The following is a 15,040-nucleotide window of genomic DNA, read 5'->3' as shown; positions in this document are numbered from 1 at the left end:
AAATTTAGAAGACATCTTAAAATTTATATTAGACTAAAATTATGTTTTAAAATATTTATTTATAATTATTTATTATTTTATTATAACAATTTTTTTGGTTGGACCATAATTGAATTTTCAATTGGTTAGACTAATAAACCAATAAACTAATGACTAAAACGGTTCGATAACCGGTTCGATTTTCAAAACCTTCGTGAGAATCGATTTATCCTGGCCTGATTTTGAAAAGATCAGTAAACCGGCAGGTTTGAGAAATCCGAATCGGCTTAGTATTTATTTATTCTTAACCCCCCACCTCAAACGACATCATGTTGACGTTTTAAATTTCTTTTTTTTTAAGAAAAAACCTAGCTGAATCTGAAGCCCCACCACACCCCCAGCTCGCTCTCACACTCTCGTCTCTAACGGCACACCTCACAGACAGGCAGAGCTGGGAGCTCGCCTCGGTTCACCGACACTGCATGCTCGCCGACGTCGCTGCGCCTCTTGCCGGATCCTCCGCGTCGTATGCTCCTCTCTCCTCCGTCTGAGCTCGGCTGCTCGCGCGTCTCTCGCCTCCGCGTCTGCTCGAGCTGTGCTTCCTGCTCGTATCGCCGCCGCGCCAACCTCGCCTCTCTCCCTCCTCACGTCTCTGCTCGACTTTGCTTCCTGCTCGAGTCTCACCGCGCCTCCCTCCGCCTCTCCTCCGTCTCTGTGGGCGGTTGTTGCTGCTCGTCCCTCGTCGTCCGTGCATCCGTGGTTGTTGCTGCCTGCACGCTGCCGTGTGTCGTCCACCTTCTGGAATTGATTTTGCCTCTGCAACAAGAGGTAACCATTTTAATTTTTTTTTTCCATTTATTCTAATATTTTATATGCTATATTAATTTAAAGTAGTTGATTTATTGATGTTATTGCCGTTAATTTTATTGTTGGTTGGTTTATGATGCTGATTAGAATATGGCAGTGGTTGAAATATTGAATTGGTTTATGAATTTGTTTATGAATATGCAGTGATTTTGCTGATTATGAAGATGCTGAGGTTTTGTTGATTGTTGAATTAGTTTATGAATTTGTTTATGAATGTGAATATGCAGTGGTTTTGCTGATTATGAATGTGATGAGGTTTTGTTGATTGTTGAACTGGTTTATGAATATGTATATGTTTGATTATGAATATGTAGTGGTTTTTTGTTGATTGTTGATTGTTGCTGCTGTAACGATTCTGATTGGTTTTGCTGTTAGTTATTTAGTTGATTGATTTTTTTTTTCTTTTATGGGATTGTAAGATGGCTTCGTCAGAAACACCATCAGAAACATAGTTATTTTTAGCATTAAGATACTATTGTGTGCAATCTCCTTGGACATAGTTTATGGATTGTTATTCTTATTGTGTCAAATTAAGATACTATTGTAGTAGTACTGACTAATTTTATGCCTATTTTCGTATTAGTTATTTTTAGAAGTTGAAACTTAATTGTTGTTAAAATGTTAGTGAAGACATGTATTTCAATTAACTTTAAGTTTTTTACTATTTTATATTTTTATTTAAATAAGACTGGGTCTCAATTAGTGACCTATTGGTTGAACAAAAGACTCAGTAGCCTGACTGGTTCGATCACTGGGTCAGTTCTGACAACTATGATTTCATCACATTTGGTGTCTTTTCAATGCGAATATTTAAAGCACATGCTGACAAATGAGGCCAATTCCTATAGTTACAGGAAAGCAAACAAGCATCAAGAAGAAGGATATAGTGACACATGTAGCTCAATCCTGGATTTTAAGGAGATAAAAAAAAAAGAGTCAAGTTTGATGAATATGTTGAAGCAAGCAGTCGGAAGAATTTGGAAAAGCAGCAGTGGTTATGCTTTAGAAGGAGGAACAAAAATTTTGGCTTGGAGTTATGTTCCTTCGATCTATTTCCACAATACACAAGTAAACTCTCTGCTGCCTATCATAACTTCTTTTTTGTTTTCTTTCTGGGGGAAATATTTGCTGGCTGTGGTGTATTGCCTATCACGATGTTAGGGAGATCTCAGTTGTATAATCAAAATAGGAATTTCAGTGTTCTTGCATCGTTCTTGGCAAATAGAGATACTATCGATAGTGTGAACTCACAAGGGCATGATTAATTGTGGTTAACTCAGTTTGTTTCCTCGATTATTTCTGTAATTTGTATACTTCATGTAAAGCACTTGTTTCACAAGTTCATTCATTCTACATGTAAGTCTATTTGTCTAGTGACTTTTACACTCTAAATGAATAGTTACCATACCAGTCAGATGATTTGGTTTTAATCATATTTGAAGTTGAAATCAAAACTCAAAAAGATGAAATTGGAAATCAATAGCTCTCTGATGAAGATATAGTTCTTAAAATTATGAACTAAGAAAATATATGCAGTAAAAAAAAAAAAAAAAAATCCTCATTTCAGTTCACTTGTTTTTCCCAGGCTCATACAGCACCTAGAAGCTTTTTCGGTGTTGAGGATTTCCTTGATGATGACAACAGCAAACCTTACACTTACCAGAAAGGGAAGAAATCAAAGAATCCACATAAACATGTATCGTTCAAACAAAGAACTGTTGCATACATGGAGCCTTTTACCCTTGATGTGTTCATCTCAAAGCGTTTTGTGTCGGCTTCGCTCACCCATAGAGTGACAAGCAAACAGGTTGCAGTTTCTGGCACCAACTCCAAGGACATAAAAGCTGTTCTTAAATCTCGTTCAGACATACCAGCTTGCATAGCAATTGGAAGGATTTTGGCCGAAAGAGCAAGAGAAGCTGATGTTTACACTGCCTCTTATACTCCAAGGGATAGGGATAAATTTGAAGGGAAAATCAGAGCTGTAGTTCAATCACTTATTGATAATGGGATTGATGTCAAGGTTTATCTTGATTGAGTTATTAACATCTATTTGAGCAAAACTTGCCTACTAAATTATTGAGATTTTAGTTAGGGATGTAGGCTTGGTTTGGTAAAGTTTTTTAAAAAAATATAAATATATATTTTTTTGTTGTGTTTGGAAAATAAAAAAGATCAAGCATCTCTGAAAGCATGTAAGAGGAAGTTTTTTAAAGTTGTCGATGTTCATTAAAATTAAAAATATAATATAATTTTATATATTGATAAATATTTAAATTTGTTTTTATATTTATGTCTATATAATTTTTTTAAATTTTAAAAGTTATTTTATCAAATATAATCATTGTTATTTGTGTTTATTGAAAAGTATTTTTAATTTTGTTTATCAAACAAATGTTATCATTTTTAAAAAGTAAAAACGTTATCAAATAAGAAAATAACCTTCTTATGTGTTTTAAGCTTTCATAATATGTCTATATATCATTATTGAGATTATAGTTACTTATCAAAATACATATCTTGAAATTGAGTTTTTATTAATATGAATTTGAGTTATATGAATTTATCTCAATTGATGTAATTCATATGTTATGGTAATTTACAGGTAAAATTGAGATTCTTTTAATTTTTTTGTAAAATGTGATTTTTTATTATACACTTTAAATAGAACCAAAAAAATATGTAAAAAAATGATAAATAATAAGAGATCATGCTTACAAAAAAATTTAAAAAAATTAAGAGAATTCATTTCTGTAAATTGTGAGGTTGTTAAACATGTAAATGAATTTAAAAAAAAAACATGAATAATTGCACATTACGGAATTAATTTCACATAGTAATCCATATAACTAGCTTTCATAAAGTTTAAAGCTTTATAATTATGGAAATGTTGGTTTATCTAATAATTAATGTCAAGAAGTTATTAATTCAAAATTTTATTGGCAACATAAAGGTGCCAATTCATTTAATTTTTTTATATAATGATTTTAATAAATCTTAATTATGTGTTTGGTTTTGAATTAAGATATTAGTTTTTGTACATTGTTTGTCTATAAGATTTTTATATAGTCGTATCAAATAATTCTATTTGTAACACTTAAAAAAGAAATAAGAATTAAGTCTAACATTTTGATATAATTTTTTTAAACGAAAAAATGATGAAGAGATGAGAGAGCGAGTAGGCGATACGCGCGAACGTCTGATTTGAGCGGTTGATGCCTCTTCTTGTTTGTTTCTTTCTTACTTAGAACTTAGAACTTAGAAGTAAGATTACACAAGAGACATGGATAGATAGATGAGTTTCAGTTTCAACCAACTCTTTGTGGCTGTGATGAAAGTGAAAAGTTGAAACAAAACCCAGAGAGAGAGAGAGAGAGATGGAGACTTTACCTCCCGAAATCTGTCTCAAGGTATTCTGTTTTCTGGATCACCAACATCTTGCTCTTGCTCAATTAGGTCAGTTACTCACTCATTCATTACCCTCTTCTTCCTCTTCGATTTTACATCCTTTTCTCTTTCAATTTTTTTCTTGAAATTAACGTCTGAAATTCACAATGGAATAGGATGGATCTGAATTTGGTTTTGTTCGTTTCTGTACATTGTTTGCCTTGGATTATCTATTCCGCTTTTCTATGGTATTGGAATTGGAATTGAATCAGATAGGAAAGTTGCTTGGAAATTAAAAATGAATATGAATATGCCATTGACTTTTACTCTGCCTTTCTCTTAACCGTAGAATTAATACCATTTTATTATCAGTGAAAGAAAAATCGTTTACGATGTATGTTTGGATCTCGCTAATTGGAATTGAATATTCTGGCTTCTGATATTAACTGTTAATGCAAAACAGCAACATGATTTGGTTGTAGTGTGGTTTTCATAATTTGGGAAGTAAAATATAACTGCTGGAATGTTGCAATTTGTTCCCGCAGTGTGCAGGAAGTGGAAGTTCATCGCCTCCGACAACGATCTATGGTCTAATCTTTTTAAGGAAAGATGGGGAGGAGATCATGCTGCTTTCTATGCTCCAATCGGTTCAAAATCTTGGAAGGATGTATATGAGGTTCAAGACCGCTGCGATCGAGTTGGAGTGTAAGTGGTTTAATCAAACTCGTACAACTTAGGTAAACTTGAATCATAATGCTCAATTTGTAAACCCGTAAGTCGTAAGAGATCACAGAGTTAATTCGTGAGTTTGATACTGCAGTACTAAAATGAATTTGGAAAATTATTGAAGTCTTATGCAAAGGGAGTGATTTCTTTCTGTTTTTTTTTTTTTTTTCTCCCCATAAAATTAGGGGTTTGAAGATTATTAGAGAAGGTAGCGACTACTATCTTGTTCACCAAGGTGAGATCCAGCGACATCTGGGTTCAAGAAAGAATCAAGAACATGTTAATGGACGCAGCAGCCACACTTTTTGTTCAGAAAATGACTTCATTGGAGAAGGTTCTCTGATTCAAGAGAGATCTCGCCGCGGAATTCTGGACAAGATCCTATTCTTCATTGGGGATTTGGAAGTTGCTTCTGCTGGTGCAAAACGCAGGCGTCCACTCTGAATATCTTCATTGCAATATTCAATTTCACTGTAAAACTATTCTATATGTAACCATTAATTTTATGTATATATATTTATGCACTTATTATTTGTACGATAAAAAATGTATTCAGTTCTTGTGAAGAATTTTAATTTGTAGCTTTTTCAGATAATAAGCACACTAATGATAAATGATAGCTAATGCTACTATACATGCGCAGAACATTATAGTATTGTATAATTTTATTAGTTAGTTTAAATTGCCATCTCCTTAAAAAGCCATTTCTTGTAATATTGGTATCATTAAGTATTTGACGATATCTATATACCTTTCTCGTATAATTTTGTATTATTGTACTCGTCTAAATTTAGAGGAATGCTAGGAGTCATCAATATTTATTGTTTTTTGCTATCATCTAATTATCAATTCAATTTCTTTAGTCTAATAATCTAATATCATATTTTATTCCTATATTTTTAAATATTAATAATTAACTGTTAATAAAAAAATAAATTCTGATGGTCTTTCTAACATTCTTCAATTTATAAATGACAATTACCAAATTTCCCCTTAAGCTTAAGCTTATATTATACTATCTATTAAATGATATACCATGTATCCCCCCACTATATTGGAATGTATGATAGAAGTTAGAAACCTCTAGTTAACGGTTTTTTTTTTTTTCTTTGGTAGGGATTAGTTGATTAGTTAGTTGGAACTTTGAAGAGAATAGAAGCCTGGATCAAAACAATAATAAAGGGTATACAACCATCGGAAGAACTTAGAACTTCTTGTGGCAAAGTGTCCACCTCAAAAAGGTTTCAAAGCCACCAAGAACCATCGCTCAGGGCTAACACTACATCCAGTCGTTAATGCACCTTCGGATGATAACATGCATCCTGTCACACTCATGTTCAATACCACAACCAACTTCCTTCCTTCACCGCACAAACCATTTTTCATCAACGAATAGTGGCTTACTGTTAATGGTTAATCTTGGCCTATTACTGGGAGAAAACGCATTGGAACTTTAAACAGCAAGTTTCATCGAATCAACAATAAAATATTACGTATTAAGTGAACAAATTCCACTATCATATAAGTACTTGGCGAAAGTAAAGGCTATATAAAGGATGCATCAATTGAATGGAGTGCAATTTTTCATTACAAAAGCAGAGAGAGAGAGAGAGAGAGAGAGAGAGAGAGAGAGAGAGAGAGAGAGAGAGAGAGAGAGAGAGAGAGAGATAGTATGGCACATTAGGTAACATATACTATTCCCAACGGGACAAAGCGTGGATCCCGCCCTCAAAAGAATAACATGAGAACTACCAAAACGGAGATTTCTCCTCCAAGTAATATTAATAGTCAATAGGAATCTAATGCACTACGGTATGGATACCAAAAACACTTAAAAAAACAAAAAGAAAAGAAATAGCTCCACTAATCTTTTTTCTGCTTGAATTCCCTTTTTGCCTTGGTTGGTGGACAACAGGTTTATCTTCACACTTAGATCGCATCTTTATGCCAATTAGACAGAAAACTGCCTTATGTAAGTAAATGTTGAAGCAACCGCGTTCAGTGCCTCCACAGAAAACTTAAGATAACACCAGTTAGATGTTCAATGGCTCTGATTCAGTGTCCCTTTCCTTCATTTGCCATTCTCCTGCTTCTGTTTCAAACACAAATCCCATCCCCAAGTGAGAAAGCTTTTCTTCCACCAAAAGAGAAAGGGCTATGGATAAAATCATTTCAAGGTTAAAATAAAGTTGCCAAAGGGTGGGTATCTTAGTGTGAGGATCTTACTTGGCTTTTCTGCAATGACCATCAGTCGCCTTTGTAAGATACAGGCAACCATCAGGAAAATTGAGCACATGCCAAACATCACAGTGATAGGGAATGCATCAACCTGCACAGACAAAATACACAATAGTCAAATTACCTTGAACCAAAGGTTTTGAATATATATATATATATATATATAAAAGAAAGTGGCAAAATTAGCAACTTACGTTGTACAGCACAACACACACAAAAATGTTTAGAGGAATGCGGAAGAAGTTCATGATTGTGCTCCTAGCCTCCTCCGGAATGTATTGAGATCTCATCTTCATAATAGATGGCCAGAATATGCCAACACAACTCTCGAAAGTACAGAAGCCAAGAAGCTGAATGGAACCAGCAAATGAGATGCCTCCACCTTTCTCCTTTGTAGGAGACACAACGAACTGTTCCCAACAAACCAGTCAATTTATAGCAGAATAGTATGCAATGCAAATAACAATACTAAATAGAGCAGAGAAGACTAGCATACAGTGGTCAAAATGGGAAGTATTAGAGAAGCAGCAGAAACTGCAAAAACAATCTGCATGTAGCCCTCTACTCGGAGTGATGCTCGAGCCATCAACCTAGATGCCAGTGAGCTTCCCAACATTGAAGATAACATGAATGTTGCAAAAATAAAACCATGTGGAATTTCTTCATCATTTGGACTCAATGCAGGAGTCCATAGGAACACAAAGGTATACATTGAACCTTCAAAGAGAGATTGTATGGCACCCAACAAGGCAATTTTTTCATCTGAAACACACAATATATATTAATAGATGAACATGGGAAACTAGCAAGAGATGAACAAAGTACAATGATAACAGCATAAAAAGTAGAACCAGATAAAACATCTGCTTGCATAATTATTGAGGTATGTTTAATAACAACTGCCTTACGGTTACAGAGAAGTTAGTATTTCTCTTCTAGATTTGCATAGTAAATATAGATTCCATGTTAGTTAGGACCAGCTTCTAACTGCATGTTAAACACCAGGGACAAGACACAACTCTGATACCAAATATTCCAAGCAACTGCCTCGTGTTTAACAGCAGAGTTGGCTCCTATGGTTAATCATTTACACACTTCACTGCTAGGATGTGATCAAATGCAATGCAACCATTGCAGTACTATAGTGGACAGTGTAATGTGCAGTTTCAAATTTCAAGCATTTACATGGAACTACTGTATAAACATACCAAGAAAAAAATTATCAAAAATTAAGAATCTACCTGATGCAATGGCCACAGCAGCACCCCTGAATTGGGTAAGCAAGTCCTTGTTCTCAGAAGGATCCCCAAAATTTTCAGTCCACGTAGATAAGATGATGGCCATACCAATTGCAAGAAAACATGAAGCAGCATCAAAGGGAGCGACAGGTCCAAGAGACAACGTATCAACAAGAACATTTCCAAACAGCCCAGAGACAATAGCAACAAGACCGTTTCCAAGAAATATAGCTTTTGAAAACGTCAATGATAGCCACTGTTGATCAAAGCCCCTCTGAAAGATAATATTAACAAAAAGCTGAATTGAGGCTCACAAATGCAAGATGTTTACATGCATCATGGATATACTATAATAATTGAGAACATTGCAGAAATGGTTTATCAGCCACATATTTTGATTGTAAATATGTATTGACAAATATACAAAAAACTATATCAATCCAATTTGGTGTGCCAGCCAAAACAATCAAATCAAAATTGTTATTTTGCGGATATAAAACCCACTCATGTGCAATGCATTATTCAAATCATATACAGCCTCCACATACAAATTATATTTTCATATCTGCTGCATTCAGATTACAAGGAACTATTTGTGAGTCAAAATTATCTGGAGGAAAAATATTATCAAAGAAGCACCCGGCAACCGTTAAAAACATTTATTCCTCACCTTGTTGTGCTCAGCAACAAGCCACGATTCAAATGCTGAAAACAGAAGTGAAGTGGCAATACCTCCCAAAACACGGCCCAACATGAGTACTTTGTATTGTGGAGAATGCTTGGTGATGCAACTCAGGATGTAGGTTATGCAATAGGTCACACAGGCCCTCTTACGCCCCCTGATTTTCGAGTAAGAAGCATGAGATACCCCGAAAAAGTGCTATGACATTTCCACAAGAAGATGCACTCGGGATAAAAGAAAAAAACTCACTGTTTGTCAGCTAGAGATCCCACAATTGTTCCAAAGAGCATGGAAGACCCAAAACCAGCAATGAAAAGCTGTCCTATCTCTCCTTTCCCGTAGCCATATGTACTGTAAAGGTAGTACACATATGGACCTTGCAACCAATCTCCAGCTGTAACCATACAAACAGCAACCTGTTAGATTACCAAAAACACTTACAATGGTAACTCGGGTACTTGAAGAATTTCAATTTAAGCATCCCCCTCATCCCTCACCAAACATTACTATAGTTTGATTTATCTATCCATAAATAGAGTGGCAAAACTTAACAATCTTAGTAAAAGAAAAAATAATTAAGCACAGTGTATAAGCGAATTGTAGTATCTACAATTCCACATCCTTTTCAGTTTTCACATAAAAAAAAAGAAAAAAAAAAGAAGTAGAATTAAAACATAAATACAAATCACAGTTGCCACAATCACGAGATACATCACTACTATCAGCAGGAACCAAACTCGCTCAGATATAATTAAGATCCGTCTCAGAGAAATGTTTGATTCCTCCCTTACAATTTCACAATGAAATTGACGGTAAGTCGAGTAGCAAAAACACAATTGCTTTGTAAAGATCTATAAAATAATAATAATTAATATTCTGCCATCGTGAAAGAAAACAAAAAGGAAATAAATAAATAATTAAATATGAGACACTGGATAAGCATTAGTTATTTATTTTCCTAGAACAATTAAATGGCGAAGAAAACACTACCTAACTCACTCATTCTCTTTCTCTTCCTGTCCCCGTTCGATCGAATTTCAATTTCAATTTCAGGAACGAAACTAAGAATCCAGACAGTGTTGCGGAAAAAGCACGTCCAGATCAAAAGTGAATACGAAAACCTCAAGACAGATCAAGGAAGGAAAATGACAGGACGTACAGATCGAGAAGGAGAAATGGCGCAATGGCGCGAGATCCCTCTCGATCTGAGAGAAGAAGGAAGAGAGAAAGCAGATCTAAGGTAAAAGCGTACCCATCATGAGGGAATAGACGATAAGGTAATTGTTCTTGAAGGAATTGAAGGCGGAAGATGTGTTGATTCTGTCCTTGTTGCTCTTGCTCAGCTCCAGTGCCGCCACCACCGCGGCCAATACACCAAAGACCATGTAGTAGAACACCTCCATTTTCGAACAAGAAGAAAAAGGAACAAAGGAATGAGAATGAGAACACGCCCAGGGGAAGCAGTAAGCAGAGTACGGACGATTTTCTTTCTTGTTCTGTGAGAGTTGAGAGAGAGAGAGAGAAACAATGGGAGGTGAGATTATATATATATACTTATAATAGTGTTTCTGCCTCAGTGAGGGAGCTATGATCCTGTGTTACGCTGCTGCTATACTAATCCTGCTACTCCCTCGCCCTCGCACCATGCCTTGTACGTTACTAATATTTATTTATTTATTCAATTAAAATATTGCCATATTTAATTAATCTCAGGTTGATTTACTTGTTAATAAAACTAATAAAGTAGTATTCAATTATTAATGTTATGTTTTATTCATTCTTTGACTCCGACTGTGGCAAATGGCAAATAAATATGAGTCTTTTTAATTTGGGTTTAATTTTGATATACCGAAATTATAAAATTTATATAATTATGTATTTATATTTATTTTTAAATAATTATTTATATAATTAATATAAAAAAATTATTTTTATTAATTTAATATTATATAATTAAATATACATATAAAATTATTTTATACTAATAATATATTAAAATTAAATTCTTTCAATTTTATTCCTCTCTTATATTTGTTCTCGATTATAATAGTCAAGTTTCACTCACGGTTCATGATATCTATTTAAAAAATAAAATAAAACAAATGCATATTAACTCTCGATATATAATACAATTTATTTTTCTATTGAGCGATGTGAATTATATTAATGTAAAATAGTTTTGCATGATGAGTCAATTAAGTATTTTTTATAAATAGCATGGCTGTAATATAAAATTTGTTCTAAATCTTGACTAATTATATTGTATTTGTAGACATCATGTTCATAGTTTAGTTATTAAATATATAAAGTTATAATAAATATAATAAATATTTTACTCTTTAACCTAGAAATTTTTAAATTTAAACTTATAAATCATAAATATATTTTGAGTTAAACTTTAAATTAATATCTGAAATTACATTTGAGTCTTATAGTAGTCTCTAAACTTAAAAGTTACTCCATATTTATCTCTAAAGTTGCACTTCGAGACTCAAACTAGTCTTTCCGGCACATTCCGTCCATATGACGCTACCGAAAAGTTGAGTTGGCCTCCTTCGTAACACGTTGGCAAAGAAACAGCTAGCTGATGTGGCAGAGAAACTTTTCTAATTCAATTTGATCCATCAATTCAAATTAAAAATCCTAATCCCCAATTTTAAAGAACCATCTCCACAGTGCTCACACTCTTCTCTTCTCTTCGGTTCTCTTTTCTTGTCTTCTCCATCTTCAAAGTCTGACATTTTTACCCTTTTTTTGCTGATAATCTAATGTCATTTAGAGAACTACAAATAAGCAACTGCCAATTAGTTTGGTATTACTTGTTATATGTAAATCCATGAGTAGGCTTGCCTATTAGTCTTTGGCATTATGTGATTTTGTTCTTATCAGATGTTAACTAAATATACTGATCCTGTATTTCACTTTTGGTGCAGTATTAAATTAATTTTCTTGTTCAGCCACCTTATGAGGAGCTGATTTTGCAAGTTGCTGATTTATAAATTTTTGTTTTAAGTTTACCAAGCATGGATTTCATCAGACTGTCCATACCTAGAGTGTTTCTTTTATGTTATGAAGGAAGGGAATCCAAGCAAATATAGAGCAAGTATACTGAAATTTTTTCAAAAACTTCCATCTTAGGATGATGATGGTCAGGTGCTCCCTATCAGTGGCTTGTGGAACACGACAATGGCACATCCAAGTGACCCAGAATTCATAGAGCTAGGAATTTTTGAATGCATGGCTGCTCTAATATGGAAGGGACTGAAGAATTGGTGCTGGCTTTCTCACGACCAAAATATTTACATTCCTTATTATGCAGCTCATATACTTGGTTCCTACATAATGAATATGGAAGAATTTGCTGAAAGTGATGTGCATGCTGGGGTCATTCCTGCTCTGGTTGAGTTTTTAAGAAGTAGATTAACTTGGGTTGAGCAGAGAGTAGCAGTATGAACTTTAGGACATTTAGCTACACATGCCAGCACTTTTTTTACTGTAGAAAATTATGGTGAAATTCTTGAGCTCTCTATTCAGTTAGCAATGAGTTCCTGAAAATAGTTTATTCGCACTTTTATCAATATGTTGATGGAAGGCTAAGTTATCACTGTGATTTGCTTACACGTGACATGAGTGGTGTTGAAATGGAGTCCAAGAAGGCTGAGAAATGGGCTAGTCAGTTGCAATATTGGTAGGGGACCTATTGCTATTTGTCCCAGTATTATTGAAGCTTTGTGTAATATTGCACAGTCTTCGAATGATTGGCAGTATATGGCAGTTGATTGTCTCCTATAGCTTCTTCAAGATCCCAATACATGTCACAAGGTAAAAATTTTCAGTGTAGCATTGGCAGGTGCCTGGTCCTTGTCAAGTTGTCAGGATACCAATAAATTTATAAGCCAAATGCATAATCACAATAATCTTTGTCTACTGGATTTTTTTTACGCAATTTCTCCTTATATGCCTAATGCTTTTATTTATTCAAGCATCAGTTATCTGTTTATATAATTTGAGTATTAGAAGTGGATTTTCATGTTGGACTTAAAAGTTTTCCGTGTATTATGTAGATGATTGATAAAGTGGTTCCTACATTAGTTGACCTTGTCGAAATTACAACTCTTGGTGATCACAAAAAATTTGATGATTCTATTCTTGGTGTTCTTCAGGACTACATCCAGTCGTAGAGATCAGAAAGAAGCTCAATTAGTGGTCGCACTAGTGAACAAATTGAGGACCTATTAAATTCAAAGCAAAGGTTAAAATGGAAAAAGAATATGCCTAAGGAAGATCTACATATTAAGCAAGCTGTAGTTCTGGAGGTCAAGTTTGAAGAAAATTCTCTATTCTCATCTGAAAATATTTTTAGAGCTACATCAAAATACTCAGAAGCATTGTCATTATGTCCAATGAGATCCAAGAAGGAGAGAGTTGTTCTACATAGTAATTGAGGTCAATGCCATCTTTTACTACAGTAACATTTGGCTGCCATCAGTGATGCTATCCGTGCACTGTGCATTTATAAACCTCTCAACCGTCATGCCAAAAGCCTTTGGAGAAGAGCACAAGCTTATGACATGCTTGGGTTAGCAAAAGAGAGTTTATTGGATGCCTTTCTATTTATTAATGAATGCTCACAATCAAATGATCCTGATCTCTCATAGAGACAAAATAAAGTTTCAGATTATGGTGAGCGATTAGTCAAGAAACAGATGCGTGCTACTTGGTTATTTCGAGAGGCAGCTATTAAGCATGGGGTGTCCATCGTAGGTTGTTCGAGCTCTCAACTGCGTTGGTCGCGCTGGCCATAATCGTCTACCTTTGAAGTTGGAGAAGACAAGAGAAGAAAAGTGAAGAGAAGAGAAGAGTGTGAGCACTATGGATATGATTCTTTAAAATTGGGGATTAGAATTTTTAACCTGAATTGAGGGACCAAATTGAGTCAGAAAAATTTATTCTAACACGTTAGCTAGCCGTTTCTTTGCCAACATGTTACGAAGAAGGCCAACTCAACTTTTCGGTAGTGCTAGATGGACAAATGTACTGGAAGGACGAGTCTGAGTCCCAGAATGCAATTTCAAAAAAGAATATGGATAATTTTTAAGTTCATGAACTACTATGAAATTCGAGTTCAACTTCAGAGACCACTTTAAAAATTAACTCATATATTTTTTATTTATATATAATATGGAGAGTATTAGAAAAAAATATATGCCAAACTCTTCTCCAATTTTATTATATATAGTAGATAAAATAAAATAAAATAATTTAATTAACTGAATATATAAATTAATTTTCATTATCAATATATTACCGATGTAACACTATGACAAATCATGTTAGCTTTTGTAAAATTACATTTTGTTAAAACCAATGTCATGATATCAAACTATTAGTTATAACAAAATTTAATATTCTAGATGAATATCTTTCTTTAAAAAAAAAATAATTACGGGCTAGTAATAATATTTTTTTTGGTGTCTAAAAAAGAAAAAAAAAAAGAAAAATCAAAACAGAAGAGAAACGAGCTTAAGGGAGAAAAGGGATGTCGAGAATTGTTGCTACTTACTAGATATTTTAAGTAAGACTGAAAGTGAATCGAATCAAGTTGAGGTAGACTAAATTTAAATTTGACTCATGAAAATTAAGCTAAACTCATAGTTCCACTTATTAATTATTGAGTATATTTCGTAAGTTTAAATTCGACTCAATGAAAGATCACAAACTGACTCAAACTCATAAGCTGACTCAAATAATAAGAATATAAACTATATTAATAAATTATCTTATATATATATATATATAATTAAAAAAGATAAATTTAATAAAAGATAAATTTTATATATTATCTATTTATTAATCATAAATTTTTTATTTATATCTTCATTAAAATTATATATAAAAAATAACTATAAATAAAAAAATAAAA

At 33.7% G+C, this 15,040-nt stretch overlaps 3 protein-coding genes and 1 pseudogene across 4 annotated transcripts; 3 read left to right on the top strand and 1 right to left on the bottom strand.

The window, feature by feature from the left end:
- Nucleotides 1-299: 299 nt before the first annotated feature.
- On the top strand, nucleotides 300-2,922 carry LOC112705876 (uncharacterized). The gene is made up of 3 exons (XM_025756874.3): nucleotides 300-807; nucleotides 1,695-1,914; nucleotides 2,432-2,922. The coding sequence occupies exons 2-3, from the start codon at nucleotides 1,792-1,794 to the stop codon at nucleotides 2,882-2,884; spliced, it is 576 nt and encodes a 191-aa protein (XP_025612659.1). The 5' UTR covers nucleotides 300-807; nucleotides 1,695-1,791; the 3' UTR covers nucleotides 2,885-2,922.
- Nucleotides 2,923-3,941: 1,019 nt separating this feature from the next.
- On the top strand, nucleotides 3,942-5,601 carry LOC112705875 (uncharacterized). Its single transcript, XM_025756872.2, has 3 exons — nucleotides 3,942-4,302; nucleotides 4,779-4,938; nucleotides 5,145-5,601. Exons 1-3 carry the CDS (start codon nucleotides 4,224-4,226, stop codon nucleotides 5,401-5,403), a joined length of 498 nt encoding a protein of 165 aa, XP_025612657.1. The 5' UTR covers nucleotides 3,942-4,223; the 3' UTR covers nucleotides 5,404-5,601.
- Nucleotides 5,602-6,505: 904 nt separating this feature from the next.
- Nucleotides 6,506-10,756, bottom strand: LOC112705874 (uncharacterized). 2 transcript variants are annotated; one of them, XM_025756870.3, is made up of 8 exons: nucleotides 10,370-10,756; nucleotides 9,367-9,511; nucleotides 9,106-9,274; nucleotides 8,439-8,709; nucleotides 7,694-7,959; nucleotides 7,392-7,607; nucleotides 7,186-7,288; nucleotides 6,506-7,051 (listed from the first exon to the last, which is right to left on the bottom strand). In XM_025756870.3, exons 1-8 carry the CDS (start codon nucleotides 10,518-10,520, stop codon nucleotides 6,993-6,995), a joined length of 1,380 nt encoding a protein of 459 aa, XP_025612655.1. In that variant the 5' UTR covers nucleotides 10,521-10,756; the 3' UTR covers nucleotides 6,506-6,992. The 2 variants fall into 2 exon arrangements, with proteins under 2 accessions (XP_025612655.1, XP_025612656.1); XM_025756871.3 differs by having other exon boundaries at nucleotides 10,108-10,754.
- LOC112704934 (uncharacterized) lies at nucleotides 10,705-13,922 on the top strand (annotated as a pseudogene).
- Nucleotides 13,923-15,040: the final 1,118 nt, after the last annotated feature.

This window comes from Arachis hypogaea, chromosome 8 (assembly GCF_003086295.3).
Source record: "Arachis hypogaea cultivar Tifrunner chromosome 8, arahy.Tifrunner.gnm2.J5K5, whole genome shotgun sequence".
NCBI classification, from domain to species: domain Eukaryota; kingdom Viridiplantae; phylum Streptophyta; class Magnoliopsida; order Fabales; family Fabaceae; genus Arachis; species Arachis hypogaea.
This window is presented reverse-complemented; position numbering and strand designations above follow the sequence as displayed.

Bases quoted from the DNA above. Each gene is read 5' to 3' on its own strand.
- LOC112705876 (XM_025756874.3), top strand. From the start codon at position 1,792: ATGAATATGTTGAAGCAAGCAGTCGGAAGAATTTGGAAAAGCAGCAGT. The intron at 1,915-2,431 runs GTAAACTCTCTG...TGTTTTTCCCAG, and splicing joins TCTATTTCCACAATACACAA to GCTCATACAGCACCTAGAAG.
- LOC112705875 (XM_025756872.2), top strand. From the start codon at position 4,224: ATGGAGACTTTACCTCCCGAAATCTGTCTCAAGGTATTCTGTTTTCTG. The intron at 4,303-4,778 runs GTCAGTTACTCA...TTGTTCCCGCAG, and splicing joins TCTTGCTCTTGCTCAATTAG to TGTGCAGGAAGTGGAAGTTC. The intron at 4,939-5,144 runs GTAAGTGGTTTA...CCATAAAATTAG, and splicing joins CGCTGCGATCGAGTTGGAGT to GGGTTTGAAGATTATTAGAG.
- LOC112705874 (XM_025756870.3), bottom strand. From the start codon at position 10,520: ATGGAGGTGTTCTACTACATGGTCTTTGGTGTATTGGCCGCGGTGGTG. The intron at 9,275-9,366 runs GTGAGTTTTTTT...CTCGAAAATCAG, and splicing joins GGATCTCTAGCTGACAAACA to GGGGCGTAAGAGGGCCTGTG. The intron at 7,960-8,438 runs GTAGATTCTTAA...TGTGTGTTTCAG, and splicing joins TGCTGTGGCCATTGCATCAG to ATGAAAAAATTGCCTTGTTG.